The sequence below is a fragment of the Geotrypetes seraphini genome, chromosome 4 (genome assembly GCF_902459505.1).
Source record: "Geotrypetes seraphini chromosome 4, aGeoSer1.1, whole genome shotgun sequence".
NCBI classification, from domain to species: Eukaryota; Metazoa; Chordata; class Amphibia; order Gymnophiona; family Dermophiidae; genus Geotrypetes; species Geotrypetes seraphini.
Genome location: NC_047087.1, coordinates 15,030,679 through 15,057,045, shown reverse-complemented (window position 1 = coordinate 15,057,045; position 26,367 = coordinate 15,030,679). Strand labels below are relative to the sequence as shown.

The following is a 26,367-nucleotide window of genomic DNA, read 5'->3' as shown; positions in this document are numbered from 1 at the left end:
ATGGAACAGAGAGAGGGCAGACACTGGATGGAACGAGAGGGTGGATAGTGGATGCCTTTTGGCAGACGCTTTTTGGCAGACGCATCTGTAGATTGTCTGTAGATGGTCTGCGCATGCCCGTCTGAACCAGGGCCGATTGTTTTTTTTTACTTTAACTTTTTTACTGTTTTTTACCCTGCGAGCCCGTGGTTTTAACCCACTTTAAACCTGCGGGTTAAAACCACGGGCTCGCAGGCTGGGGAAGGGCAGGAGAGATTCCGGGAACATCGGGGCAGAGCAGGGAGGCATTCAGAGGGAAGCAGGCAGGACAGAATGCAGGGCAGAGAGCAGGGCTTCCAGCCGGAAAGACGTTTTTGACTGGTCCTCAGCAGTCACTTTTTCAGTTGATCATCCAGCCCAGTTGGATCAAATTGATTGTGTTGTGAATCGCTGCCTTCCCTACTTTTGAATGTCCCTCCCCTCATTTGCATGCGTGGTTCGGCAGAGAGGTAAGTGAATCGGGCCGGAAGGGACTTTGGTCACTAAGGGGTCGCAAACCGATCGGTACACGATCGGTTTGCTTTGGGAATCTAGCCCTATGTGACTTGCGCAGAGCCACAAGGCGCAGCATGGGTTTGAACCCACTACCTGAGGCTGTAGCTTTAACCACTACCTTTTTATTTTGCATTTATCCTGGGGGGGGGGGGGTTGCGGGTTTTTTTTTTTTACAAATGTAAAAGTTTTGCTTGTAGTTATTTAAATTCTAAAATAAAAAGAAAGTTTTATGAACTACTAGCTGATGCCCCGGCGTTGCACGGGTATTTAATTATAGCAATAACACTGTAAATGGATTCAAATAAAGATACTTTATAGTGGTGAATGAAATTATTTTTTTACAGCTTTATAAAAAGTACAATATTCAAATTATAAAGTGAAATATTTGACAAAATGAATACAATACAACTAACACAAAACTTGATTATAAACAACATTTTTAGTTTCACCTCCAGGAGCAAGAACATATAAATTGTTGGGTGAACCCACCCTTCAGCAAGCAACATAGAGTTGTCCATGGGAAAAACAGGGGGATCTTAAATCCACTCCACAGTATGTAATAGTCTGTCCCTGTGATTTGTTGATTGTGATAGAGAATGCAAGTCTCACTGGAATTTGCAATCTCTTAAACTGAAAAGGAAGATCTGTTGGAATAAGTGGTATCCGCGGGATAAATACGGTTTCACCTTGTCCCTTTACGGTTAAGATAGTCGCTTCAATTACTTCAAAGCCTTGTGCCATTGCAAAGTTTTGGTGGGTCAAGGTTGCTAAGTAAATTAACTGGCGATCCCACAGCTTTTTACATTTTTTCCATTGACTTGAATGGGTGAAATCAGATTTTCTGTTTGTAGCTCCGCCCATGTGTGCAGGTGGGCCGCGAGACCCCCAGAACATATCACCCCAGGTAGTGAGGGATCTGCATACCAATTTTCGTTCAAATCGGTCAAGCCGTTTTAGAATTACTGTGAGAATGGCAGCTTTTTACATTTTTTCCATTGACATGAATGGGTGAAATATAATTTTCTGTTTGTAGCTCCGCCCACGTGTGCAGGTGGGCCGCGAGACCCCCAGAACATATCACCCCAGGTAGTGAGGGATCTGCATACCAATTTTCGTTCAAATCGGTCAAGCCGTTTTAGAATTACTGTGAGAATGGCAGCTTTTTACATTTTTTCCATTGACATGAATGGGTGAAATATGATTTTCTGTTTGTAGCTCCGCCCACGTGTGCAGGTGGGCCGCGAGACCCCCAGAACATATCACCCCAGGTAGTGAGGGATCTGCATACCAATTTTCGTTCAAATCGGTCAAGCCGTTTTAGAATTACTGTGAGAATGGCAGCTTTTTACATTTTTTCCATTGACATGAATGGGTGAAATATGATTTTCTGTTTGTAGCTCCGCCCACGTGTGCAGGTGAGCCGCGAGACCCCCAGAACATATCATCCCAGGTAGTGAGGGATTTGCATACCAAGTTTCGTTCAAATCGGTCAAGCCGTTTTTGCGTGATCGCGGCACATACATACATACATCCGATTTTATATATATAGATAGAGAACACAAAGGGCTCGTTAGCGGCTTTATCACAAGCATCTTTTAAGTGCGCGCTAACCCCCGCGCTAGCTGAAAAACTATTGCCTGCTCAAGAGGAGGCAGTAGCGGCTAGCCGGCAAATTAGCGCGCATTATTATACGTGTTAAACCGTTAGCGCGGCTTCGTAAAAGGAATGGCCAGAACATGCATCTTTTCCTTCTGCAGACACCCTGCACACTGCCAAAAACATATAAAAGTTATGCCTTTCTCAGAATTGCTGGTCGAACATACTTTACATGTAACAGGCCTTTATAGAGGAGCCCCTAAGCCAGGGCTTCCAAATCATGGCTGTGACCCCATGACTGCGGCCAAATAAAACTGTGTGACCCGTTGGAAGTGCAGGATAATGATGCAGCTATAGAAAGGCCGTCTAGGTTGCAACCCCATTTGAGATACTGAGCCACAATCTCGGAAGCTCTCGCCTCAGGTTTATAAAGTAACCTCCGAAGTGTTGAGCAATCTGATCACTCACTGGAAGTGCCTGGAAAGGAAAAATCGCCTCTATTTTGTAACAGAAACATGTCGCAGCTCCCACTGGCAGAAGGGGAAAACCAGAACACTGCAGAGGAAGCAGATGTGGCTACAGAGTAGCACATATGTCCCCGTAACTCAGGGGTCTCAAAGCCCCTCCTTGAGGGCCGCAATCCAGTCGGGTTTTCAGGATTTCCCCAATGAATTATGCATGAGATCTATGTGCCTGCACTGCTTTCAATGCAAATTCATTGGGGGAAATCCTGAAAACCCGACTGGATTGCGGCCCTCAAGGAGGGACTTTGAGATCCCTGTAACTGGATATGGAATTCATCAGTGGAGTCTGCCTGCTGCCCCACCAGCTAGGGCTAGAAGCATCCCAATTTCACTACAAGGGACATTTCTGAGGCAAGCCCACAGGGGAATTGGTAGGGATAAGTTAAGGGGAATTTCACTGACTTCATGCAGAGGCCATCTGAGGTCTAGTGATCAACTGGGGCATCATTTCTTTCTTTCCACTTATTAATCACTATGATTGTATCTCTATAGTCACACATGCAAAAATGTCATACTAATAAAGTTATCTGAGTCTGATCATCAAACAGTTTGACTCATGATTGTCTCCTGCCTTGGGTCCTGGATGTTAGAAGGGCTGACTTCAAGGTGATGCGTGATGGTGCCGAGAAAGTTCAAGAATCGAGGGTCTGACAGATGCAGCAGGACTGGGCAAATGAATGGTAGGCCTAAATTTATGAACGTGGAGGACCATTTTTGAAAAGAATGTCTAAGTCGAAAGTCAGAAGCACAGAAACATCCATTTTCAAAAGCCGAACCACTAGAAGTCCAAGAATTGTGTTTTTTTAATCATCTACTTGGACTTCTAGGCCAACAAGACATGCAACCCTTAGGACGCCTAACTTTATACCCCATTTTTGACCAAAGAAACATCCAAGTTGAAAACTTCCGAATCCAGATCATTTGGACGTGGGAGTGGCCATCATTGTGATGGACTGGCCACACAGACTTTGGACAGACCCCATTTCAGATGTGGATTTCTGGTGTGTGAGGGTGTTGGGTCATGTATGCACCAATATCAAGTTGGTGGCCTTTTTCATGTGTGGGTTGGGGGTTAAGTATCTGGTAGGAGAGTGCTTTGAGGTATGAGAGTATACTTTCAACTTGTTTGGAGGTGTGGTCTTCTAGGTGGAGATTTATGTCTCCAAGGAACAGGTTATATATTGACGTTAGAGAGTTCTGGAAGATGACGTCTTCGAGTTCATGTTTTGTGGCGCTCCATTTCCCTGGTGTTATATAGCAGAGAAGGCAGGTCATGGTGCCTTTGAGTGATTCATCGGATAGTTGGCAGGCGAGAAGATCCAAGTGGGGAGTAGTAATATTAGTTTTTCTCTTGTCTTGCTGTTGCTATACACATTTTTAGGAGAGATCTGTTTTTGCAGCCTTTAGAAGGGGCCTAACATGACCAAATTTTTATTTATTAAACAGCATTTTAATTGAAGTTTGAGTTTTCTCTTAAAAATCTCTACTGAGAGAGATACCCTTCCTCCATGGCAATGTGCGCTTATAGTCAGAGGTTTAATTATCCAATAAAGATCTTCACAGTTGTCTAAGTATTTAATATATCAAACCTCTTTATTGGATTCCAGCCCTTGCAATTAATTTTTGACTTAGTCACCCTGCATAAAAAAAACCCTTGTCACATCTGATAGTTTCAGAAGAAGTAATTCAGGACATCTGCAGCAGCCGTGTGCCCCACGTGCTTCAGAAGTGCTAAATTAGTGAATTAATCTCCCACAAGAGGTAGCACTAAGATTGACAAGGGTGTGGAACAAGACAGAAAACAGGTGGTTTCTGCTGACTCATTGCCAACAGCTGGGTTTCATCCAGAACAGATGTTAGAGTAAGGGACAGTCACCAAAGAAGGTATTTATAATTTTTAGAAGATTCCATTCTTCCACCCTACTTTAAGTTTCCAAAAGCCAACAGCTAATCTGTCTGACTTGAAAAACCCTGCCTAAATAGATTGAAAATTGTACATCCAAGGAGACACATCCAAAATCTGATAAGAGAAGAGTGCTGTCCCACTGAAATGCTCTAGAAGTAGAAATGGCCTAAGAAAGGGGCAGTTGCCTCCCATAAAAGGAAAGAACATAAGAATTATACTGGGAAGTCCATCAAGCCCAGTATCCTGTTTCCAACAGTGGCCAACCCAGGTCCCAAGTACTGGCAGAAACCCAAAGAGTAGCAACATTCCATTGCTGAGCTTGTGATGTCATAATGCCTCATTCCACCAATGCCTCAGAGCCAGCCTCAGCAGTGATGTCACAATGGCTTGATTGTCCTACACTTGGCTCACATAAGAATCTAAGAGCTGCCATCCTGGGACAGACCAAAGGTCCATCAAGCCCAGTATCCTGTTTCTAACAGTGGCCAACTCAGGTCCCATGTACCTGGCAAGATCCCAAGTAGTAAAACAGATTTTATGCGGCTTATCCTAGGAATAAGCTGTGGATTTCTCCAAGCCATCTCAATAATGGTCTATGGACTTCTCTTTTAGGATATTATCCAAGCTTTTTTTTAAACCCTGCTAAGTTAACTGATTTCACCACATTCTCCGGCAATTAATTCCGGAGTTTAATTACAGATGTGAATAATTTTCTCTAGTTTGTTTTAAATCTACTACTTAGTAGCTTCATTGCATGCCCCCTAATCCTAGTATTTTTGGAAAGAGTGAACAAGCAATTCACGTCTATCCTTTCCCTTTGACACGCAGCTCCTGATTGGTGAGGACCGACTTTAATGCAGGAAGAGGCAGTCGGAGCATACCGCGAGTGATTTCCTTCACTCGCCGGCGCTCTGCCTGCTCTCTCCTGCCTCTTCGGCTGCCCTCTCCTGCCCAGTCATTCGTGGTCGGAAAATACCGTGAATGACTGGGACCGCAAATCGCCGACCGCAAATGACCGGGGGAGCACTGTACTGGATTATAAGCTATTCAGGCAGGACAGGGTAGAAAAAAATAATATTAAGGGCTTATGAGATAAGAAGACATTTTAGATCCATCTGGAAGGAGGGAAGGGAGCATCTATTTATATTGGTGCGATATGCAGACCTCCTTCACAAGCTGAAGAAACAGAGATTCAATTGAAGATATGCGCAGTATTGCAATGAACGGGAAGTGCTATTGCTAGATGATTCCAAGTTGCTGGATGTTGAGTAGGATGTCCCATCGGCAGTGTCATTCCTAGACTTCAGGAAAACTTTGTTGAGAAGGCGAAATGCCTCAAGGAGTCATTAGCTGTATGGGAAGATCGAGGGAGACAAGAAAGCAGTGGGCAAAGCTGAAATATAGGGGCCCTTTTATTAAGGTGCGTTAACTGATTTAGCATGTGCTAAATGCTAAGATGCCAATAGGATATAACGGATGCCTAAGCATTTAGCATGCACTAAATCGGTTAGCGCACCTTAATAAAAGGACCCCATAGTAAGAATGATAAACATAAGAATAGCCTTACTGGATCAAACCAATGGCCCATCAAGCCCAGTAGCCCATTCTCACAGTGGCCATTCCAGGTCACTAGTCGAATCCAATGGAACTTTCAATAGTTTTAGTAGTTAGGACAAGGCAGTGGCTGCTGCCAGAAGGATGCTGGGCTGTATAAAGAGAGGCGTAGCCAGTAAAAGAAAGAAGGTGTTGATACCCCTGTACAGGTCATTGGAGTATTGTGTTCAGTTTTGGAGACCGTATCTGGCAAAGGACGTAAGAAGACTTGAGGCGGTCCAGAGGAGGGCGACGAAAATGATAGGAGGCTTGCGTCAGAAGACGTATGAGGAGAGACTGGAAGCCCTGAATATGTATACCCTAGAAGGAAGGAGGGACAGGGGAGATATGATTCAGACGTTCAAATACTTGAAGGGTATTAACGTAGAACAAAATCTTTTCCAGAGAAAGGAAAATGGTAAAACCAGAGGGGTGGTAGATTCAAAGGCAATGTTAGGAAATTCTACTTTACGGAGAGGGTGGTGGATGCCTGGAATGCGCTCCCGAGAGAGTTGGTGGAGAGGAAAACGGTGGGATGAACACAGAGGATTTAGAATCAGAAAATAATATTAAATATTGCACTAAGGCCAGTACTGGGCAGACTTGCACGGTCTGTGTCTGTATATGGCCGTTTGGTGGGGGATGGGCTTGGGAGGGCTTCAGTGGCTGGGAGGGTGTAGATGGGCTGAAGTAGGTTTTAACGGAGATTTCGGCAGTTGGAACCCAAGCACAGTACCGAGTAGAGCTTTGGCTTTTTGCCTAGAAATAGCTAAGAAAAAAATTAAAAAATTTAAATTGAATCAGGTTGGGCAGACTGGATGGACCATTCGGGTCTTTATCTGCCATCATCTACCATGTTACTATAAGAACTTATGCTATGTTTGTTTGATTTGTTTAATTGTATGTGATGTGATTTTTTGGAATCCGCTTTGTATAAAGTGGGATATAAGCCAATAAACTGTAAACATAGGAACAGCCTTACTGGGTTAGACCAACGGTCCATCAAGTCCAATAGCCCATTCTCACAGTGGCCAATCCAAGTCACTAGTACCTGGCCAAAACCCAAGGAGTAGCAACATTCCGTTATCTCAGAGTAAGCAAGATTCCGGAACCCCAAATAGTAGCAACATAGAAATAGACGGCAGATAAGGGCCAAGATCCATCCAGATGCTATGCAGAATCCCCAAAGAGTAGCAACATTCCATGCTACCGATCCAGGGCAAGCAGTGGCTTCCCCCATGTCTTTCTCAATAACAGACTATGGACTTTTCCTCCAGGAACTTGTCCAAACCTTTCTTAAAACCAGCTACGCTATCCGTTCTTATCACATCCTCTGGCAACGCGTTCCAGAGCTTACATATTCTCTGAGTGAAAAAAATTTCCTCCTATTGGTTTTAAAAGTATTTCCCTGTAACTTCGAGTGTCCCCTAGTCTTTGTAATTTTTGACAGAGTGAAAAATCGATCCACTTGTACCCGTTCTACTCCACTCAGGATTTTGTAGACTTCAATCCTCAGCCGTCTTTTTTTCCAAGCTGACATTTGAGACAAATGAGCTGGTACCTGTATTCTGAAAACCGAAAAGCTTTGAAAACCGAAATTTGATGCTGTTCGTACAATATGGTGAAACAGCTGAAATGTAACCAAGGGGGCGAGTACAGTTGGGATTAGGCAGTAGATGAGGACAAGATGGAGAATGCAAGGTCAACCGGGATAATTCATATGTACAGTTGAATGAGATATCAGAAACTGGTTTAGGGACAGGGTGTACAGTAAGCTAGTCCATGTGTGGAGTGAGTATATGGTCAGCCACCACTTATAATGAAGGCTTGGGAGAAGAACTAGGCTTTCACCTGGCTTCCTGAAGTTCCAGAAAGTTCCAGAATCATTTGATGAGGATACAGATACTGCTGCTCCTTGAGAGGACTTTAGAGGTCTCTTTGTCCTGAAATTCTAATGTTTTAATAGTAATCTTTAAGATATGACACTACTCTCCTTCCCTTTCTGAAGATTACAGCCCAGTATAACCAATGACATAGTGAGGATAGGTGGTGCCCTCCTGTATGCTCCCCACTCCTTCTGCACCAAATCCCATGCACCCTCCTTGCTGCCCCTGCCACACTCACGCCCTCCCTTCCCACACCATACCTCTTCAAATCTTCACCAGTGCGAACAGTTTCTCCAGCCTGTTGTTTGCACTGGCTTTTCCTCTGATGTCACTTCCTGGCCCCCGACCCAGAAGTGATTTCAGAAGGAGCCAGGTTGGCGTAACAGGCTAGAGTAGTTGCTCCCGCTAGCAAAGATTTTAAAGAGGTATGGGGTGAAGGGAGAGTGTGAATATGGCATGGGGGGGTAGAAAGGTGCTGGTGCCCCCACCAAGACTGCTCCTGGAGTGGCTCCCCCCCCTTACTATGCCACTGAGTATAACTATATCCCAATCATGGTTCTCTGTTAACTATGTTTCCATATTGCCACTAAATCTAAGTCATGAAAACGCAGAACTACTTAACAAATATTTTTAATCAGTTTTCACAAAAAGAAAGGTCACAAATAAAATATATGTGCCATAGACCTCATTATATATATATATATTTATTTTTTTTTGTAAATTGTCTAGCTGGTATTCAACCTACAAAGTACTCTGAGACTGTCACTAGAAGTTGCATAAAGCCATTTTGAAGGCACAGCCATGAGGGGCAGGAGAAATGGACATGGCTCTTGCCCATTTCTCTACTAGAATTCCAGAACCAAGGCTAGTAGGCCTAGGCCTAGGGGATTGGAGATATTCCATGAAAGAGGGAGGAGGCTCAAAGGGGGGGGGGTTAGTGATGCTCTAAGAGGAAGGGAGATCCGATCAGAAGGGGTGTGATGATGTTCCAGAAGGGAGGGAGGTTTGTTGATATTCCAGGAGATGGGAGGGAGGGAGGGAGGGAGATGGTATTGGGAACTTCAGGCCAGTACCTGAAATTATGCAGGTGCCGATATTCAGTGGCAGAACCTGCGCAGCTAAGTAGGCATATTTAAGATTGCTTTATACGTGGTTCTATTTACCCACTTAGTGCATCCACCTAACTGCCAGCTACAACCCAGTTCTGCCCCCCTGTACCACCCCTGACCCGCCCACTTCAAACATAGGGGTCCTTTTATCACGGCGCATTAGCCATTTTAGCACGCACTAAACGCTAACATGCCCATTATAGTCCATGGACGCATTTAGTGTGCCTTAGGAAAAGGACTCCATAGCTAGTGAAAGCTATTATTCAGCCAACACAGCCTGAATATTAGTGGTTAAGTGGCCACAAGTGATTTGCGTGAACAGAACCATAATAGCACACAATACTCAAGGGGGCCATCTACTTTTCAATCTTCAGGTACCATGGACAATTTTAATGACAGATTACAGATTAACAATATGAGATCTGCAACTTCCAAGTTTCCATGTTTTATTAAAATTTGTTATTCCGCTTATCCATTTTCTAAGTGGTATCCTGGGGTTCATAACCCTCTGGTCAAGATTTGCTGCTCTTTATGTTGTCCGTTTTGCTTATTAAATATTCCAGGTTCACTGGGATTTCATTCTGTTCTTCTGTGTCATCTCCCTTAAATACCATTTCTGACCCAGGCAGCTCCCTTACATCGTCAGTAAAGACTGAAGCAGAGAATTCGTTTAGGCCCCCTTTTACAAAGAAATGGTAGAGATTCACTGTTGCCAAGCAGCTCCAAAATTATATTTCTTTGAGCAAGTCCTGCATTCCACTAAAAATTAGAAGCAATAGCCATGACTTGAACCCGACACGTTTAATATTGATTATCCATTGCCCAAGTGAATATTGTTCAATCCTCTATAATAAAACCCTAAGCGCGCATGCGCACTTAGAAGGACATGATCCCTGCCGCTGTGATGTGTGCCTCTGTGCAGAATTCGATTTGAGGTGCATGGGACGGCTTGCAGCGAGTGGGGAAGAAGGAGAGTGCGACTGTTTCGTTCGGCGGTTTCGCATGCGCAGGAGCCTGCGGCAGTTAAAACATTGTCTTTCTTCCACGACGTTACGGCCCCGAAACCACTGTAGACCATCACGAAAGATAAAAGGTAAAATGAAGGGAGAAGGGCTCTGCTGGACAGGGGGAGCAGGGAAGGGATGCTGCTAGACAGTGGGGAGGTAAAAGGGAGAAGGGCTACTGCTGTACAGGGGGGGAGGTAAAAGGAAGGGAGAAGGGCTACTGCTGGACAGGTGGAGCAGGGAAGGGGTGCTGCTGGACACGGGGGTGGTAAAAGGAAGGGAGAAGGGCTACAGCTGGGGGGGAGCAGGCAAGGGGTGGTGGTGGACAGCCGAGGAAAGAGAAAGACAGAAAGAAAGAAAGACAGACAGTGGCCAAGGAGAGAGAGAGAAAGAAAGACAGACACACACATCTATTCTAGCACCCGTTAATGTAACGGGCTTAAAGACTAGTTAATATATATTATCTGTCACCAGCTGAAGAGTACAGGAGAGTAACATGTCTTATCTGCAGCCCCAAAACAGCCAGTGTTATTCACCCTTTGCTAGAAATCAGTGGTAAGCAGAAATTTAGAGGAAAACAAAGCAGAAAGCTCAGCACTTGTTTAAATTTAGGATTTCCGAGTTGCAATGCGGACTGGCGCCAGCCTTTACAGCAGTGGCATGGATAGGTTGATGAATCTGTACTCCCTGACTGGACTAGTAATGCCAGGACTAGATCAGCCTGCGCTAGGGCAGGGCTTCTCAACCCAATCCTCAGGCCCCACCAAGCCAGTCAGGATATCCACAATAAATATGCATGTAGAGATGCCAAATTACCTAGTTCTAGGCTGGAGATTCTAACAAAATCCTGGATTTCTGAACACCCAATTCTGGTGCATAATGAGACTCGTAGCACTAATTTCATTGGACAGGATCAGGCACTACAAATCCCACAATACTTTGGGATATGCGTTCAAAACCGGGGATCTCCCAAAATCTCCAGCCTAGAACTGGTAACTAGAAAATTAGCATCTGGATGGACCACACAGGTCTTTATCTGCCATCATCACTATGTTACTATATTAAGGGATGACTATTGGTCCTTATCTAAGTGTCAGCTCTCCACCTGAAACTTCTCTCTACAGAGGTTTTTAATAAGACATGGTTTGGGTGTTAAAACAGGCTGGCATTTGGGTCTGGATGAAACATGTCCACTGTATATCAAGTTTCAAGTTTATTATAAAATTTGATTAATTGCTTATTCCAAATTCTAAGCGATGATCAAATCAGTAAAATCACAAAATTGGAGGGACAAACATAAAAAAAACACTAAATCTTACAAAATATAATAAAGACTAATTTTATACACACAATAAAACATGAGGAAAGAATGGCAAATAAATACAATCTGCTTAATAGAAGGAAAGACATTTAAGGTTAAAAACAATAGGAAGGGAAAGAAGAAAGAATCTCAAAAGATATGAAGATAAAATGAAGCTCTTAGACAATTATTTTAGTCATTAAATGCATCTTTAAAAACAAAGCTTTTGAGTTTGTTCTTAAATTTCTCCAAATTTTTTTCCTCTCTTAAGTAAATTGGAAGAGAATTCCAAGTTTGAGGAGCTGTAACAGAAAAGATGAAGTGTCGTCGTGTATTAATAATTTTAAAGGAGGGGATGATTAATAAATGTTGGTCATTAGACCTCAGTAATCCTGATGAAGAATAAGGAATCAATGCTTTGTAAATGAAAGCCGGGGTTTTATATATCAGAGATTTAAAGGTAAGCAAACTTAATTTGTACATTATGTGATGGGCGACAGGAAGCCAGTGTGCTTTTTTAAGTAGAGGAGTCCCGTGATCAAATTTCTTGGCTTTCATAATAAGTTTAATTGAAGCGTTCTGGATGATCTGCAAACGTCTAATTTCATTTTGAGCTATTCCTTTTAATAGAGCATTACAATAATCGATTTTTTTAAATAACCAAGGAATGGATTAATATATTCAAAGACTTTGGACATAAAAATTTTGACACTGAACAGATTTGACGGAGTCTGTAAAAAGTTGATTTAACAATATTACTAATATGGTCATGGTAGGTTAACTTATCATCGAAGATAACCCCTAGATCTTCATTCTATTTATCAACTTTAAAGTGGTACCTTTAATAGAAATTGGAAAGATAAATTTGGAACTATCTTTCCAGGGGAAGAACATAACATTTGATTTATTAATGTTAAGGGCTAATCTGTTGGTGTCAAGCCATTGATGAATCTGTTCAAGTTTCTCATTAATTGCTGATGTCTCAGAACTATTGGGATCCAGCGGGTGTAGAAGCTGGATATCATCTGTGTAAGCAAATACGGTAAAACCAACAGGTTGACAAAGAGTCATTAGAGGTGCGAGAAAAATATTAAACAAAAGAGGCTAACAGTAAACTGTATCTTTTCCTCTTCTCTAAAGCAACCTTGGGAGAGGTGGAAAAGCTATCCTGAGAATGACACAGGGACACATTTTCCCCATCCTGTCCCTGCGAGTTTTGTCCCTCTCCCTGCCCCGTTCCTGTAAGCTCTGCCTTAACCATACAAGCCTCAAACACTTATGATTTTAAAGTGTTGGAGGCTTGTGCAGATGAAGACGGAGCTTAGGCATTGGTGGAATGAGGCATTATGACATCACAATCTGAGCTCTAGAATGTCGCTACTTAGGATTTTAAAGTGTTTGAGGCTTGTGCAGATGAGGATGGAGCTTAGCCATTGGTGGGATGAGGCATTATGACATCACAATCTGAGCTCTAGAATGTCGCTACTTAGGATTTTAAAGTGTTTGAGGCTTGTGCAGATGAGGATGGAGCTTAGCCATTGGTGGGATGAGGCATTATGACATCACAATCTGAACTCTAGAATGTCGCTACTTAGGATTTTAAAGTGTTTGAGGCTTGTGCAGATGAGGATGGAGCTTAGCCATTGGTGGGATGAGGCATTATGACATCACAATCTGAGCTCTAGAATGTCGCTACTTAGGATTTTAAAGTGTTTGAGGCTTGTGCAGATGAGGACAGAGCTTGCAGGAATGGGGCAGGGGCAGTAAAAGAACTTGCGGGGATGGGAAAATGAGTTCCCACGGGGATGGGGAAAAATTTGTCCCCATGTCATTCTCTAATCCTGAGGACAAAGTAAATAAGCCGCAGTATCCCATCCAATTCCTTTGGGCTTCAGTGCATTTGTTGCAGGAGAATCACTACAGTGGATTTGTAAAAGGAACCCTAAGAGGGTTCACAGTCATAAGCACACGAGACAAACCCGCGCCGACATTTGAGAGCGGACAATTGAGCGCAAGACTTCAGCACGCTGCTCTAAAAGCTTATTTTAAAGGGCTGCAACCGGGGGGGGGGTTACTTAATAGTGTTGGCGCTGCCGTTGGGGGTGGTTTTGGGGGGTTGTAACCCCATACCACTCAAAGTATGCCCTATTGGAAACAACTGGGGAACCCACAGAGACACTACAAGGTACAGTCACTGCATTCACACACAGACCCGTTCACTCAAATCCAGCCACAACAACCAGGAAAAAAAAACAAAAATTTGTGGAGAAAAAGCCTCAGTTCAACTGGCAAAAAACTCCGCTTCAGATTCAAAGAAAAACAGGGTCAAAATTGTGTCTAACATAACAACAGTGAAAGACATGGAAGTAGCCCTCACAGGGGCCCCCCCCAAAACATTCAGCACTCCTGGAGTGGCTGCGGGCCGAGTGGGCTGGCGCCGTATAGGTGCTTGGAAGACAGCTTGGACACCGTCCGCAGCTAAGCGACTTTGGTTTTTCCTGCTTACCTTTGACTGTGTTGAGACTCTAATGTGTGCTTTGGACTGTGCTCACACCTATGAATGCTTTCAATTTTTGACGTGCTGAATGTTTTTTTTGGGGGGGGCCCCTGTGAGGGCTACTTCCATGTCTTTCACTGTTGTTTTGTTAGACACAATTTTGACCTTGTTTTTCTTTGAATCTGAAGAGGAGTTTTTTGCCAGATGAAGATGAACTGAGGCTTTTTCTCCACAAGTTTTTGTTTTTTTCTGGTTGTTGTGGCTGGATTTGAGTGAGCGGGTCTGTGTGTGAATGTAGTGTCTCTATGGGTTCCCCAGTTGTTTCCAATAGGGCATACTTTGAGTGGTATAGGGTTATTTATGTCCTTTTCTTAGATTTACTGGGGTTGTAACCCCCTCCCCCCCACACACACATTATACATAAAACTTCTTTCCCCCTAAAAAATAGGTAAAAAGTTAAGTTTTCTGTATAATGGGGGGGTTACACCCCCCTCAACACAGCAACATGAACAGTATTAAGTAAAGTGGGGGGTTCCTCCCACTCACCCCCATCAGAGCCCTTTAAATAAGCTTTTAGAGCGGCGCGCTGAAGTCTTGCGCTCAATTGTCCGCTCTCAAATGTTGGTACGCGTTTGTCTTGGGTGGTTTTGTCCCGTCACCCCCCTAAGAGAGTTAGTTCTCTGGTCAGGGGAAATTCTGTAAAACCTGACAGTAGTGCAGGTCATAGATAACAAGAGTGGGAAATTTTGAGCGTGGTAGATTGACAGGTGGGCTTGTTGGGAGTTTTCCTGGGAGAAAGGGTTAGAAAAATCTTACCCACTAAAACCTTTTTACCTGAGGTGGAAGCATTAGCTGCCGTACATGAACTGGCTTAGGGGCTCTTGTTAAATCAAGCCCCAAACCCAGGGATGCTTCTGAGATATTTAATGCTCATGTCCAAACATGGCCCAGCATTACATTTTCAGGCATGAAGCCAGTGGTGGCTGATGGCTTAAAAAAATACAAAAACCATTGACCACCATCTGTACATCCAAAAGGTCTGATTTTGGCCATTGATTGGTTCTATTTTTTAATCATTTTATTAATTTTGGGTTCCAAGGGGCTTTGCGTGTTTTGATACTTTTTCATGCTTTTTTGGAGCTGTGGAGTCCAGAGCTAGAAGCCATGTCTTGTCTATATTTGTAGTCCAAACACAGTGCGAGTGTGCGATTGGCCAAAATTCACATAAACACCGAGACGCCATAAGGATGACTAAGTTAGGGCTCCTTTTACAAAGGTGCGCTAAGCGTTTTAGTGCGCGCTAACCACTAACACATGCATGTTAGTCAATGGACGCGAAAGCGGGTGCGTATATTTAGCACAAAACGTATAGCGCACCTTAGCAAAACAGGGGGTTAGTAGAGTAGCAGAGAGAGCAGTTCATGCCCGGTATGTATTTAATTTTGGGGAGTTTGTGCTGTGCTTGCTGAAAACCAGAGTGTGGTACTTTTGTTTCTCCAGATCATCTTATTAGCCCTGAAGCAGCGGCTGTGATTGCCACGAAACAACGGCCACCGTCAGGGGATCTGAAATCTGTTCTAATTTTGATGTTTGGGGACATTGTTTGTCAGGTAGGTTTGTTGGGAATAAAGTTTTTTTTTTTTTTCTGCGGGTGAGGATGTTGCAATTTAGCAAATGCTCACTTTTTGCAGCTATCAGGGGCATAAATCCCTGTAGCATGTGAGGCTTTTTCCTTCTTTTCCCTTATTTGTGAATGTGTGATTTTGATAAATAATGTTTGTTTACTGGAGTTGGAAGCGTATTCTATGAGAGTTATCTGGTATATTTCTTCAGTCCTTCCTTTTTTTTAAATTTAAGAATATTTACCCCTACACATCTTTAAAATTTCTCTTCTACCAGTTCCAAACCCAAGTTCCACTGTAATCCGATCGGTCTGATACAGTTTTATTTCTTAAACAGATTAAAAAGGTAGAATTTTATTTGACAAATAAAATTTACTAGCATTAGTTACAATTAATGCTGCATCCTATAGAGACTTTATCTTTTTCCATCACCGATACCACTCTGCACTGTCAGATAGAAAAAAAAAAATTAATGGTAAAATGTCATTTACTCTACTTCAGAACCACAACCACATCAGGGGTGCAAACTTGGATACCCCAGGGCATGTCTCCATCAACTTTAAAGGTAGTACCTTATACTGCAGCCGTCTGCCGTGAATAAGGAAACACAACTTATACATAAGAACATAAGAATTGTCATACTGGGTCGTGCCAAAGATCTATCAAGCCCAGTTTCCTGTTTCCAACAGTGGCCAACCCAGGTCCCAAGTACCTAGCTAGATCCCAGATAGTAAAATGGATTTTAGGCTGCCTATCCTAGGAATATTCATAAACCACCACCAAAGTGCATAATAAAGACAGTTCTCTCAAACTAGCTCAGTTTGTGCCACGGGAGCTGCATAATACCAGCTGGGTCACAAGACTCTCGCTGGCTGGACTCTTCATTAGTCCCGTTAAACTGCCAGAATGAAGACTTGCCAGATGTTCAATTGCCAGAATGAAAATTTTGCAGCATATGGAATAGTTAGCATCTAACCACGTGTTTACTTACTCACTCATCTCATCCCTAATGAAAGTTTTGAAATTATATATCACGTCGCAGTCCAGCCAGCGACAGTCTTGTTTGACAAAAATGGCACAAACCAATAAGGATATCCTAGAAATAAGCACTGAATATCCCCAAGCCATCTCAATAATGGCTTATGGACTTCTCTTTTAGGAAAGTAGCCAAATCTTTTTTTTTTTTTTTTTAAACCCTGCTAAGCTAACTGATTTCACATTCTCCAACTATGAATTTCAGAGTTTAGTTATATGTTGTGTGAAGAAATAATTTCTCTGGTCTATTTTAAATCTACTTAGTACTTTCATCGCATGCTCCCTAGTGCATGCTCACCTGTACCCCAGGTATAATCAGAAAACCCAGTGACTAAGTCAGTCACAACTTTCATTATCCTTCTCTAGGGTTTTAATGTATTTACACAATGAACTCTTTCCCTGAAGAAAGATATGTATTATTGCTGAACAAGGTCCTGAACAATGGATATCCTGTCCCAAGGACACAATCCAAGGTCAAACCATATCCTTCAGTTCAGTAACCAGGCAAGCAACTGGAACAGCCTTCTGGTCACCATTTTCCATCTCAGCTACTAAGTGTGTTTACGATTATCAAAAGAGGATATTTACTTTGCCTGTGGACTGAACCTTACTTACCATCATAACTCCTTCATTTTCAGTAATGTAAACAATCCAAGAACCAATTGACCTTTAGCCCTTTCCAATTCTGCAGCTCTAAGCCTGTTATCAGAGAGCTGCTTCTACGAAAGCAATCAGCAGAGGGGTGAGTGCAGGAGAAACAAAAGGTCGGTCATGCTTTCAATCCTCTTTACTACAGTCTCTCTGCTCATGGGTTCACAGAAAGCTTAGTGAAGACAGTCCCTTGGGCTTCTTTCAATTTCTTTCCAGTGACCTGCCTCGAGAGCACTGAAACCTCCTAATCTACAGCTGTGTGGCTGACACATGTCCTATGCTATCCGGCTAGGTGGCTTAGGACCTACTTCTTGCACTGTATTCCAACTTTATTGCTTTGTGGTCTGCTCACATTATAGCAGTCAGTCACAGCTGGTGCATCCTACCACCTGGATTGGGCGAATAGGCGCATACCGTAATCATTCCTGTGCCAGGCTACTGTGCTCTTGTTTACATGGAACACAAAGACATCACGACACAACCCTTTGTATTTTTCAATGCATAAATTCACTCATGCATGGTAACCAGTGAAGCACATCAAATAATGCAAATGAGGAAAGCAGAAAAGAATACAAAGACCACAGACACTTATTTGCTGAAAGTCTTACAGAAAAGATAAACAAATATATTCTTACTGCACAACAAAACATTAAAATGTACCAATGTCCATGTCTCTTTGGAAAGGATGCAAACTGAATAAAGCCATGGAGGACTAGATTTAGTATTTTAAAAAAAAAAAAAAGGTGCCATCTCATTACCGCTTGTTAACGTGCATTATTTACATAAGGTTCTGTTTTATTCCATGTGCCTTTTTTATTTTATTTTATTAATAACATGTGTTAAATGTCACAAATACACACTAAACACAGGAGCATACTTTAGTAAATGTAACCCTTAGTATTTTATTGCATATAAAACGAATACAAATATCTTCTGGCACTTAAAAAAAAAATTTATATCTGCAGATATAAAAATAGAAAAGTATAAATTTACATATTTATTTACATATAATCTGAGAACAGGAGGCTGCCATCTGCATTAAGCATCCCCTGATCTTGGTACAAGTTGAAAAGATAGCTGCTCCCTATTAACATAGAACCATGATGGCAGATAAAGGCCAAATGGCCCATCCGCAGCATCCACTATCTCCTCTTCTCCCTATTGGCTAAGGTTCTTAACATTTGCATCTCCTCTTCCTATAGGCTAAGGCTCTTTACATTTGCATCTCCTCTTCCTATAGGCTAAGGCTCTTTACAGCTGCATTGTGATGTCGTAGAACTTTATGATTATAGAAACATAGAAACATGAAGGCAGATAAAGGCCAAATGGCCCATCCGCAGCATCCACTATCTCCTCCTCTCCCTATTGGCTAAGGCTCTTAACATTTGCATCTCCACTCCCTATTGGTTAAGGCTCTATATACCTGCAATGTGATGTCATAGAGCTTTATGGTTATAGAAACACGATGGCAGATAAAGGCCAAATGGCCCATCTAGTCTGCCCATCTGCAGTAACCATTATCTCTTCCACTCTCTAAGAGATCCCACGTGCCTATCATGATTTGATAAACCTCTTACGAAGTCCACTATTGTCTTTTCCAAGCTGGAATGCCCCAGCCTGCTTAGCCTCTCCTCCTAGGGTGCCACTGCGTTTTCTTTACCGTTTCTGCTCTTCTTGGTACCTCTGCCATATCAATGGATTAGGACAATGTGGAATTTCACGCACTAATTTATGAAAGAGAGGCGCTTGGAAATGGTTCTGCTTTCTCTTCTATCCCTTTTCAATAATTCCTATCATTCTATTTGGGGAGTTTCTTTTTTTTTTTTTTTTTTGGGGGGGGGGAGGAGGTTGACTAGTGCTGCACAGGGGGGGCAGAGGATTTCAGTGCCTCCTCCACTAAACCTGAGAAGTAAATCCTAATTTGAAACTCTGTATTATGCACTTATGCCCTCCCCCCCCCCCTTTTTATAAAAGCATAGCAGTTTTTAGCACCGGCTCAGCGGTAATAGCTCCGACACTCCTAGAATTCCTATGTGGTTAGCACTAAAAACCATGCTACGCTTTTGTGAAAGGGGGGAGATAGTTAGGTATTTTTCTGTAATTGAATCGCATTATACCTCTCTGCCAACTAGATGCCAAGTCCCCCGTCACATCAGATCCCTTCAGTTCCTCGCAAAAGTTAAATTGCAAGTGCGTTATTTATAAAAGGAGCCCGAACTCTGCAAAGCATCGCTACCAATTAGCCTGCAATGGACGGGTTTCTTTGCATTCAGCATTCAGTAGCACTGCTTTGTAACGTAGGCTCTTAACCTCTTAATATTCCCTTTTCCAGATACTTAAAACAATGATCCGAATACAGATCCCTACAAAACACCCCTCTCCTCTTTGGTAAAGCTGATCATTTAAATCCTGCTCTGTGTCCTAACATTGCCTCCTATCCCACAATATTAAAAAAAATAAAATAAAAAGTTCTGTATAAATCTCTCATGAGGATATCAATACCCTCTACAAATCCAGGCACAGTTATTTAAACTTTAAAAAACACTTTCAGCTTAGAAAAGTCATGAAAACCTCGCTTTTCTCTAAAAATGTAAGTCTCCCTCCAAATTTTCTTCACACTTCTACCTCTAACCCTCTGTTGTAGTTCCTTCCTATTTCTCCTACTGTAAACCGCGTCGAGCTCTACGAACATGGAGATGATGCGGTATACAAACCTAAGGATTAGATTAGATTAAACTTCCCTTTGCTAAAGCCATGCTGGCTCTTCCCTTTGAATAAAATTATCCATTTGAGCATTAATCCTATGCTTAGTGATAACTTCTGTTCAATGATCACCGATGGCAATACAGGGCTCCTTTTACAAAGCTGCGAGAGCGTTTTTAGCGCACGCAGAATTTTAGCGTGCGCTAAACCCGCGCTACGTGGCTAGAACTAACGCCATCTCAATGCTGGTGTTCGCGTCTAGCGCGCGCGTGCTAAAACCGCTATCACAGTTTCGTAAAAGGAGCCCACAGTCTGGATTTTACAGAGGTTATTTTAAAGAGGAAAAAAAGACTAGAGCGTGTACACCCAAGCACATCATGTTTAGACAGACCGCACTTTACCTTCTAAGAGAAATCAAAATGACAAAGTATTTTGAGACTTAAGAGACACTTAAAAAAAAAAAAATGGCATGAAGAGAAACCGGGTAGGGTGACACATCTCAAAAGTCCCTTCTGACCCTGGCAACTGTCCTTAGCAACTTTACACAAACACAAAACACACCTTGTGAAGTAATAAAGAGGCCATAGTATTTTTTTAAAAAGGTAAAAAAAAATATATATATATATATATGCAATTATATTATCACAACTGTAAGAGATGGTCTCAAACTGTGATCTGCTGATTTTCTCTAAAAAATGATCTTTGAGATGTCGCACAAATGTCTTGCAGGATTCGTGACATCTGCTCGTTTGGGACTTCTTCTGGTGGCTGAAGATTTGTACTGTAGAACTTTGCTGGATCGTCCATCACCTGCCTCACACCCAACTGCTCAATCTATCAAAACAAAGATCGTGTAAAATCTTTACTGAAAATATCACATATACAAGGCAATAAAGAAATTACTTGAAAACTATACAACAGTATTTTGAATATGAGAAACAAACAAAAAAAAAAAACAACAACTCAGCAGGCTATAGGATCCCCCCTCCCCACACACACACACACGCACAAATTTTTATAATGCTTTTATAACAACCAAGAAGGTGCACAGTGGTTAGAGCTACAGCCTCAGCACCCTGAGGTTGTGGGTTCAAATCCCATGCTACTCCCTGTGACCCTGGGCAAGTCAACTTAGGGCAGGACTTTCAAAAACCCACATTAAAAAGCGACAGTCTGCTACCGCAGCCGTTTTGATACCGAATCTAAAAACCCGCAACGTTTCTTATAAAATCACGCATGCAAATAAGATTGGCAGACAGCAGCGAAGATTTCCTACATTTGCATGTGCACGGGCGGCAGAAAAACGCCGTAAAAGTCCACTCTCCTGCTGCACTATTGGACAAATGGAAGGGAGAGGAGGGGAGAAGCAACGTCGACTTTTTTCAATTGCGCACAAAACATGCCTTTCTCTCCAAAAAAACTACTATAATTCAGGTAAATCTTGTAGTTTGTTTTTAATGTAAAATTTAATCAAGACCCACAACTAGAAATACACAAGGGTATCATACACGTGCTCAAGAAGAAAAGTTGGCTTTTAACGAGCACGCATGAAGCATGCCTGTCTCTCCCAAAAACTCAAAAGAAGCGTGATTTTACTACCCTCCACTAAAAATATATTAGATACACATTTTTTTTTTTCATTAGCCACAGTCAAAACACAAGTGCTGGCACTGTAATGGCATCCCCGGACCAATCCCTGCTTTTTGCCACCAAAAGCTGATGCCGCTCTTTGAAAATGACTCGGCGATTTTTAAGAATCCACTGGAGGGCTCATTTCAATCTTAAAGAGCCCGTTTGCGTGCCATTGTTGGAGACTGCTAGAAACCCCGCTCAAGACAGAGATAATCCGTTCTGATAATCCACCGCTAAAATGCGTGCAGGCTAAACCGCCGGAAAACTGCTTAGCGACCGCGTTAAAATTTTGAGAATTTTGCCCTGAATCCCCCCATTGCCCCAGGTACATTAGGTAGAGTGTGAGCCCACCAAGACAGACAGGGGAAAAAATGCTTAAGTACCTGGATGTAAACCACTTAGGCCAGGGGTGTCCAATGTCGGTGCTCGAGGGCTGCAATCCAGTCGGGTTTTCAGGATTTCCCCAATGAATATGCATGAGATCTATTTGCATGCACTGCTTTCAATGCATATTCATTGGGGAAATCCTGAAAACCCGACTGGATTGCAGCCCTCGAGGACCAACATTGGACACCCCTGCCTTAGGCTAAAAGTGGTATATAAAATGCTAAAATAATTAAAATACTCCTTTACCCTCTCAATGACCTGTCTAATAGAGAATGGCACGGTGACAAAATTCATCACTGTTCCCATCCCCGCGGATAACCGCGGGAAACCATCTTCATGTCATTCTTTAAAGAGAGAGGGAAGAATCAGAGTATGAATGGCCACAACCACTGAACCGCAAGCTTTGCTTTGAAGAATGCTGGTGTAGAAGGACCGAGGTTGAAACAGACACTACAGAATCACAGTCTCTGGTATCCAGAGCAGATATTGTGATGTCATAATGCCTCATTCCACCAGTGCCTAAGAACCAATCACATCAGTGATGTCACAATGGCTTCATTATCCTTGGCTCACATAAGAATCAGAGTATGAATGGCCACAACCACTGACCCACAAGCTTTGCTTTGAAGAATGTTGGTGTAGAAGGACTGAGGTTGAAATAGACACTAGAAAATGGCATGGGATTATTTCCCGCGGTTATCCACGGGGACGGGAACGGTGATGAATTTTGTCACTGTGTCATTCTCTACTGTCCAACTCAATGACGACCCACCCACCACCTTCTATGAATATTAAAGATAAGAGGAAAACCAGGATGAAAACAAAGATTAAACAATGGAATCTGAGATGCGAACAAATGTATCAATCGCACCTCTAAAACCAGGTCTGGCTAATTTTTCAGCATCAACTAGCAAAAAAAGTGTTCCCAAATTTTCATCTACGATTTACTCCCGAGATAGTAGCAGAAATGAAAGCAACCTTCTTGAGTGAAAAAAAAATAAAAAAATAAAAGAACGGTCCATGATGAGATGGGGTACGCCAGCAACGAGAGTCGTTGTACCAACTGAGACTTACCTGCACAATGACCAGTTTAAAACGTAAAGGTGTTGGATCTGGGAACTCTTCTCCAAAGCACAACGTAACACTGCTTTCCGGATAGCGGCCCTGACTGCTGCAATAGTGCTGGAACTCTGCAAAGGAATAAGAAAATAGGAATGTGCCCATGTCTGGTCTGTGCTCAGCTCACCTAGGACTTGTTCCTGGTGGCCCAGACACAGTTAACAGCTCCTACCAGAAAGCACAGTTACTTACTGTAACAGGTGTTATCCAGGGACAGCAGGCAGATATTCTTAACGTATAGGTGACGTCACCGACGGAGCCCCGGTACGGACACTTTTAACTAGAAAGTTCTAGTTGACCGCACCGCGCATGCGTGGGTGCCTTCCCGCTCGACGGAGGAGAGCGTGGTCCCAGTTAAGATAAGCCAGCTAAGAAGCCAACCCGGGTAGGAGGGCGGGTCCTAAGAATATCTGCCTGCTGTCCCTGGATAACACCTGTTACGGTAAGTAACTGTGCTTTATCCCAGGACAAGCAGGCAGCATATTCTTAACGTATGGGTGACCTCCAAGCTAACAGAGGGGGAGGAGGGATGGTTGGCCATTAGGAAAATAAATTTTGTAACACAGATTGGCCGAGAGTCCATCCCGTCTGGAGAAGGCATCCAGACAGTAGTGAGTAGTGAACGTGTGAACTGAGGACCAAGTGGCAGCCTTGCAGATTTCCTCGATGGGCGTGGAACGGAGGAAAGCCACAGAAGCAGCCATAGCTCTGACCCTGTGGGCCTGACAGCACCTTCCAGTGAGAGACCGGCCCGAGCATAACAGAAGGCAATGCAGGCAGCAAGCCAATTGGAAAGCGTCCGCTTAGAGACAGGACGACCTAAACAGTTAGGGTCAAAAGATAGAAAGAGCTGAGGGGATGAGCGGTGAGCCCTGGTGCGATCAAGATAGTAAGCAAGGGCACGCTTACAGTCCAGCGTATGCAGCGCCTGTTCCCCAGGATGAGAGTGGGGTTTGAGAAAAAAGACAGGCAAAACAATGGACTGGTTGAGGTGAAAATCCGAGACCACCTTGGGAAGGAACTTAGGATGGGTGCGCAGAACCACCTTGTCATGGTGAAAAACAGTGAAAGGTGGGTCGGCCACCAGTGCATGCAGCTCACTAACCCTCCTGGCAGAGGTGATGGCAATGAGGAAAAACACCTTCCATGTAAGAAATTTGAACGAAGCTGAGGCAAGAGGCTCAAACGGAGGTTTCATGAGGGCGGACAAAACCACATTCAGGTCCCAGACGACTGGAGGAGGCTTCAGAGGTGGTTTGACATTGAAGAGGCCTCTCATGAACCGGGAAACCAGGGGATGAGCCTTGAGAGGTTTTCCGAGGACTGGCTCATGAAACGCAGTGATGGCACTGAGGTGAACTCTGATCGAGGTGGACTTGAGGCCAGCGTCAGATAAAGAGAGCAAATAGTCAAGTACAGTTTCCACCGCCAAAGAGGTGGGATTGTGGTGATGCATTAGACACCAAGAGGAGAACCAGGTCCACTTCTGATGGTACATTGGAGGGTGGCCGGTTTCCTGGAGGCATTCAAAACATGATGGACAGGCTGAGACAGATTCTCTGGAGAGGTCAGCCCGAGAGAAACCAAGCTGTCAGGTGGAGCGAAGACAGATTGGGATGTAGTAGAGACTGATGTTGCTGTGTAAGTAGAGTAGGAAACACAGGAAGAGGAAAGGGCTCCCTGGAGCTGAGCTGGAGCAGGAGAGAGAACCAGTGTTGGCGAGGCCACCGAGGGGCGATGAGAATCATGGTGGCATTGTCTCTGCGGAGTTTGAACAGCGTCCGCAACATCAGAGGAAGTGGAGGGAAGGCATAGAGCAGTGATTCCCAACCCTGTCCTGGAGGAACACCAGGCCAATCGGGTTTTCAGGCTAGCCCTAATGAATATGCATGAGAGAGATTTGCATATGATGGAAGTGATAGGCATGCAAATTTGCTTCATGCATATTCATTAGGGCTAGCCTGAAAACCCAATTGGCCTGGTGTTCCTCCAGGACACGGTTGGGAACCACTGGCATAGAGAAACCGACCCGTCCAGTCGAGCAGGAACGCATCTGGGGTCAGACGATGAGGGGAGTAGAGTCTCGAACAGAAAAGGGGCAGTTGATGGTTGTGAGGAGCTGCAAAGAGGTCCACCTGAGGAGTGCCCCACCGATCGAAGATGGAGTGGAGTGTGGTCGGATCTAGAGCCCACTCGTGAGGTTGAAGGATGCGGCTGAGATTGTCGGCCAGGGAGTTCTGTTCGCCCTGGATGTAGACAGCCTTGAGGAAGAGACTGCGGGCCGTGGCCCAGGTCCAGATGCGGATGGCCTCCTGACAGAGGAGGGGAGAACCGGTGCCGCCTTGCTTGTTTATGTAGTACATGGCGACTTGGTTGTCTGTGCACAGGAGAAGAACCTGAGGGTAGAGAAGGTGTTGGAAAGCTTTGAGTACATAGAACATGGCCCTGAGTTCCAGGAAGTTGATATGATGTTGACGCTCCTGAGGGGTCCAGAGACCCTGGGTGCGAAGTTCTCCCAGGTGGGCTCCCCATGCGTAGGGGGAGGCATCCGTGGTGATGATCATGGAGTGAGGGGGTAGATGAAAAAGCAGACCCCTGGAAAGATTGGAGGAGTTCAACCACCATTGAAGAGATTGCTGAAGAGACGATGTCACACAGATGGGATGAGAAAGAGGGTCCGTGGTCTGAGACCATTGGTTGGCTAGAGTCCACTGAGGTGTTCTGAGGTGGAGTCGTGCCAGAGGGAGCACATGGACCGTCGAAGCCATGTGGCCCAGGAGGACCATCATCTGCCGAGCTGTAATGGAGTGATGAAGGAGCACCTGACGGCAAAGATGGAGCAGGGTCCGTTGACGGTCGGAGGGGAGGAACGCCCTCATCAGAGTGGTGTCGAGTACGGCTCCAATGAACTGAAGTCGCCGTGTGGGAAGCAGATGCGACTTGGGGTAGTTGATCTCGAACCCCAGAAGATGGAGGAAGGAGATGGTGTGTTGAGTGGCTTGCAGCACAAGTGGAGACGTAGGTGCTTTCACCAACCAGTCATCCAAATAGGGGAACACCTGGAGGTTGTGAGATCTGAGAAAGGCCGCCACCACAATCAGGCATTTGGTGAACACCCTGGGCGATGATGCGAGGCCAAAGGGTAGGACCTTGTACTGATAGTGGCGGTGCTGTATCTGAAAGCGGAGGTAGCGACGGGAAGACAGATGAATTGGAATGTGAGTGTATGCCTCTTTGAGGTCTAGGGAACATAGCCAGTCGTGTTGAGA

The 26,367-nt window shown here is 43.9% G+C and overlaps 1 protein-coding gene across 1 annotated transcript in view; it reads right to left on the bottom strand.

The window, feature by feature from the left end:
- Nucleotides 1-19,060: 19,060 nt before the first annotated feature.
- IRF8 (interferon regulatory factor 8) overlaps nt 19,061-26,367 on the bottom strand; it is a 71,468-nt gene continuing 64,161 nt past the window's right edge. The window contains exons 8-9 of the mRNA XM_033942994.1: nt 23,054-23,169; nt 19,061-20,794 (exon numbers count right to left, since the gene is read on the bottom strand). Coding sequence (XP_033798885.1) covers nt 20,624-20,794; nt 23,054-23,169 — 287 coding nt within the window. The 3' untranslated portion in view covers nt 19,061-20,623. The remainder of the gene's footprint in view (nt 20,795-23,053; nt 23,170-26,367) is intronic.